Source organism: Nilaparvata lugens, chromosome 12 (genome assembly GCF_014356525.2).
Source record: "Nilaparvata lugens isolate BPH chromosome 12, ASM1435652v1, whole genome shotgun sequence".
NCBI lineage: Eukaryota > Metazoa > Arthropoda > Insecta > Hemiptera > Delphacidae > Nilaparvata > Nilaparvata lugens.
The window spans coordinates 14,487,859-14,493,107 of NC_052515.1; the positions used below are offsets into that span (position 1 = coordinate 14,487,859).

General features: G+C 41.1%; 1 protein-coding gene across 1 annotated transcript; it reads left to right on the top strand.

The window, feature by feature from the left end:
- Positions 1 to 213: 213 nt before the first annotated feature.
- On the top strand, positions 214 to 3,636 carry LOC120353921 (negative elongation factor E-like; the record flags this gene model as incomplete). Its single annotated transcript, XM_039439456.1, has 3 exons — positions 214 to 252; positions 1,554 to 1,574; positions 3,424 to 3,636. Coding segments are annotated over 3 exons (273 nt in total), but the record flags the coding sequence as incomplete, so codon positions are not given.
- Between the last annotated feature and the right edge of the window lie 1,613 nt (positions 3,637 to 5,249).

Sequence of the window (5,249 nt, forward strand, 5' to 3'; positions counted from 1 at the left end):
TCACTGATCGTTTTTTTAGATGATGGTCGCTAAAAAGAAGGAGGAGCAGGAGCAGAAGGAGAAGAAGAAGAAGAAGAAGAAGAAGAAGAAGGACAGAAGAAGAAGAAGAAGAAGGGAGAAGGCAGAAGAACGAGAAAAGAAAGAGAAAGAAGAAGAAGAGAAGAAGAAGAAGACGAGAAGAAGAAGAAAGAAGAAGAAGAAGAAGAAGAAGAAGAAGAAGAAGAAGAGGGAGCAGACGAAGAAATGCTGGAAGTCTATATTATGGGCAAAACTTTCTGCGGGATTCGACTAAATTACTTGAATAACTTGTGATATTGAAGCAATTATGATATCTTCCACCCCATCACAAGTTTTTACACGCAGAAACTTTTGAGCTCTGTTGGATATATTGCTGAGGATTTTTTGCACCAAGTTACTTCTACACTGATATCTCAATAACTAATAATTAGCTCTGCGTAAACTGGGGTGTGATAAGCATAAAAGTTTGCGCAAGAAAGAAGGAGAAGGAAAGAATAGGGGAAATAAACGTGCGATAGGGATGAGATGAAATTCTGGGGGAAGTAAAAAGTAGGGGAGGAAAACGTTGGATAAGTATAAGTAGTAGTAGAAGTAGTTGACCGAGCGGAGTGAGGTCTAAGATTCAAGTCGACGGTAGGGCATTTCTCTTTATGTTTAAATGTTTATATGTTCAAATGTTTGAATGTTTATATGTTTGAATGTTTATATGTTTGAATGTTTATATGTTTATATATTTAAATGTTTATATGTTTATACGGCGAAACGCATTAATAGATTTTCATGAAATTTCACAGGTATGTTCCTTTTTAAATTAATTGCGTGTCGACGTATATACAAGGTTTTTGGAAAAGTTGCATTTCAAGGATAATATTAAAGGGAAAAAGGAGCCTCCTTCATACGCCAATATTAGAGTAAAAATTAGACTATAGAATGATAATTATTCATCATAAGTCAGCTGTATGGTGGACTATAGTACTACCCGTTCAAAAACATTGAACATAATATTGAAAATGCATCTTTCCATCAACGTTAGTAGACAGTTTGTCTACTGATTCTAGTTTGGAGTGTAGAGTTATTGATAGAAATCATTTTTTTAACATTTTCCTTTTTTAATCTGATTATTAAAATGGCAAAAAATATTATTGAAAAGAAATTGATTTCTTAAATCATTAAAAGTGAGAAATAAAGTTTGTAGAAAATCAGCATTATGGTAGTTTATTTTGTTAATTTCAACACACATATTTTTCGCCAACACGACAACACAGAATGTTCTCTGATGGGTTGATTGGATTGGCGTATCGACGGCAGCCAGACCTGATATCAGCGCTCACACTCGCATTCCGGGACAACACATCACGGCACGATAGGACAGAAAGCTCCATGTTTATTTAGGATTTTTCCAAGACATTTTAAATTGATAAATGATTTATTAATTTTTGAGGAAACATAACAACAGGTCAATGTAACTTACTGAGCGCGAGGTCTACTGTTCACAGAACTATTAGTAGTAGTAGTGGTAGTAGTAGGAGTAGAAGAAGGAGGAGAAGAAGAAGAAGAAGAAGGAAGAAGAAGAAGAAGAAGAAGGAGGAGAAGAGTCAGGTTGACAAAGAGTCTTTCGTTCTAGTAATTACTGGCTCTCTCCACCTCTCCACTACTATGACTTGACTACCATTGGTCAGTTCACAGCATACATAGTTCATGTAATGCACATACAGCTACAGATAAACTCACTACTAATTGTCATCATTGATTGAATGGAAAGCCTCAATGCTATGAATGAGAAACGGTGACAGTTTGACGCTCTGTAGCGAAAGTCCTCCCTTGCCGGGGACTTTGGACTTGATTTACAGCCGGTTAAGTGCGAAAAAGCACTTGTGCAATTTTTTTTCGTCTACCCTACTACTATCAACACTACATTTCCATCTCACTTTATCAATAACATGTCTCGCTTTCCACCTCTCTCTTATTGCTTTCTATCTTCCCCTCTGTCTCACTATTCTCATCTCACTTTATCAATAAGATGTCCGGTTTTCCATCTCTCTCTTATTGCTTTCTATCTCCCCCTCTTCCTCACTACTCTCATCTCACTTTATCAATAACATGTCCCGTTTTCCATCTCTCTCTTATTGCTTTCTTTCTTCCCTCTTTCACACTACGTTGATCGACACCTCCATTGTTCAAACACAAGACTGCACTCTGAGTGCAATATGAGGTTTATTGAGGTTGGATGGTTCTTTATCGGTTATCAATACTGATAATGCATAATACTTCACTGAATTATAGATAATGGTATGTGGGGGATGCCATCTTAGTACACAGTATTCATACAGACGTACTTCTTCTTTATTGGTTATCTATACTGATAATACATAATGACATCTAAGTACACAGTATTTACACAGACGTGAATATTCAGTTGTACATACGTTCATGATACTCATCTATTTCTTTTTACTTATTTACAGAGGCAACTCTCCACAAGTATTTTAAGCCCAGGTGATGATGAGAGGATGAATGATAATACCGTACAAACGTTTCTATCATGAATGGATCAATAGAGAGATGATGAATTATGATAAAGCTATTCATAAAGATGAGAAGCGTCTTATACAATTAATAATCGGGATAAGGGTAAACGCGCACTAGCACGGCCAAGACCAAGACCAAGACCAAGACCAAGACCACGACCAAGACCAAGACCACGACCAAGACCAAGACCACGACCAAGACGAAGATCTCGACCTAGACCAAGACCACGACCAGACCAAGACCACGACCAAGACCAAGATCACGACCTAGACCAAGACCAAGACCACGACCTAGACCAAGACCACGACCAAGACCAACCACGACCAAGACCAAGACCAAGACCACGACCAAGACCAAGACCACGACCAAGACCAAGACCACGACCAAGACGAAGATCACGACCTAGACCAAGACCACGACCAAGACCAAGACCACGACCAAGACCAAGATCACGACCAAGACCAAGACCACGACCTAGACCAAGACCACGACCAAGACCACGACCACGACCAAGACCAGACCAGACCAAGACCAAGACCACGACCAAGACCAAGACCCGACCAAGACCACGACCACGACCAAGACCAAGACCACGACCAAGACCAAGACCACGACCAAGACAAGACCACGACCAAGACGAAGATCACGACCTAGACCAAGACCACGACCAAGACCAAGACCACGACCAAGACCAAGATCACGACCTAGACAAGACCAAGACCACGACCAAGACCAAGACCACGACCAAGACCACGACCACGACCAAGACCAAGACCACGACCAAGACCAAGACCACGACCAAGACCAAGACCACGACCAAGACCACGACCACGACCAAGACCAAGACCAAGACCAAGACCAACGACCACGACCAAGACCAACCACGACCAAGACCAAGACCACGACCAAGACCACGACCAAGACCAAGACCACGACCAAGACCAAGACCACGACCAAGACCAAGACCACGACCAAGACCACGACCACGACCAAGACCAAGACCAAGACCAAGACCAAGACCACGACCAAGACCAAGACCACGACCAAGGCCAAGACCACGACCAAGAACTTGCAGACAGGACAACCTGAAATTATATGGAGCAACGCACTACCACAGCAGTAGGCTCTGGTCGCACAGACCAGTACATTTATAAATGTAAAACTTTGGTCTTGGTCTTGGCCGTGCGCGTTCACCCTAATCTATCCCATTCGGGATGGGAAATTCACAAACGATGCATCATAACTTCTGAACTAATTAACTTGCAATATTTTTACATAAAATATTCTAATTTTTCCGAGGATGTAATAGGCCTATTATTATTGTTATTAATCATCTAATTCTTATTCAATAATTTGAACAGATTTTTCATTCAATTTGTGATTCAAGGTATACACATCTATCAAGCTCAAGCAAACTGGCTATACTCCACGTGACTCCATAGCTCAGTTGATAGCACGTGCGGTTCATGAATCAAGGGTTGCAGGTTCGAGACCTAACAAACTCTTCTTTTGCTATGAATATTCAACTATTATGAAGATTATCCATGTAATATTGAACAGGATAATATATTAATTTTTTTCATGTTTCTTGAACATAAGGAGATCTCATTATTTTACAATACCAATTTTCTTCCGGTGCAAAGCACGGGTTACCTTCTAGTGGCCCCCTATGGGTTAGGGGAGCTTTGAGTCGATGATCGTACTCAAGAATGTGTTGAAATCCAGGATTCACCCACGGTATTCATGCTTGTCGTAGGAGGCGACAAAAATGGACCTCAAGGCAACTCCAGAAGATGCCTTGCCTTCAAAGCCACGGGATCTGCCCCATCAGGGCAGTTTCGGAGGGAAAAAAAGAAAAAAACCCAAGAGACCAGAGATGGGTGAAACTCCAGGCACAAATGTGGGTCAAGAGGCTTAGTCAAGGGTGGCCGGGCGCCCCTTCCTCAGCGGAAGGACCTACAAAGAAGGCCAGGAGTGGAACTCACGAAGGTCATGAGAACTTATCAGTCTGAATAGACTGCCAAGCATATCACACTGGATTGCGACAAGGATAGCAACCAGGTGATGAATGGAATGTTAGCACCCTAGAGGCAACTTGGCCGCCCCTTCCTCAGCGGAAGGACCTACAAAGAAGGCCAGGAGTGGAACTCACTTAGGTCATGATGACTTATCAGTCTGAATAGACTGCCAAGCATATCACACTGGACTGCGACAAGGATAGCAACCAGGTGATCAATGGAATGTTAGTATAGGGGAAAACTCCTGGTTCTTGTAAAGGACATAGGTATTGGTTTGCCTAACATACTACCATAGATGAAGGATAAGTAAGGATAACTATATTATTCTTGTCTCTGATACTACTTGGAAACACAATAACCTTCGGTTGACGTGTGGGGTTCTTTGAACCTTTGGATCTTTGAATCCGTCTCTTCATAAACAATAAACAATAACAATAATACCTTCTAGTGAATAAATAGATGAATAATCATCAGAGTTCAGTTATTGGGGTGAACAAGAGGAATATCTGGAAACTAGGGATAAGAAAAACAGATAGCATTGAAAGTGAAATAATGAGATCAAGACTGGTTCGAATGAAAAAAAGTTGGAGTTAAACTGCAAACTCAGGTAAAACTGGAGATGACACACTAAAAATGCGTCACAGAATCAGAGATGACGGATTCCGTAGATGAGCAGAGAAAATT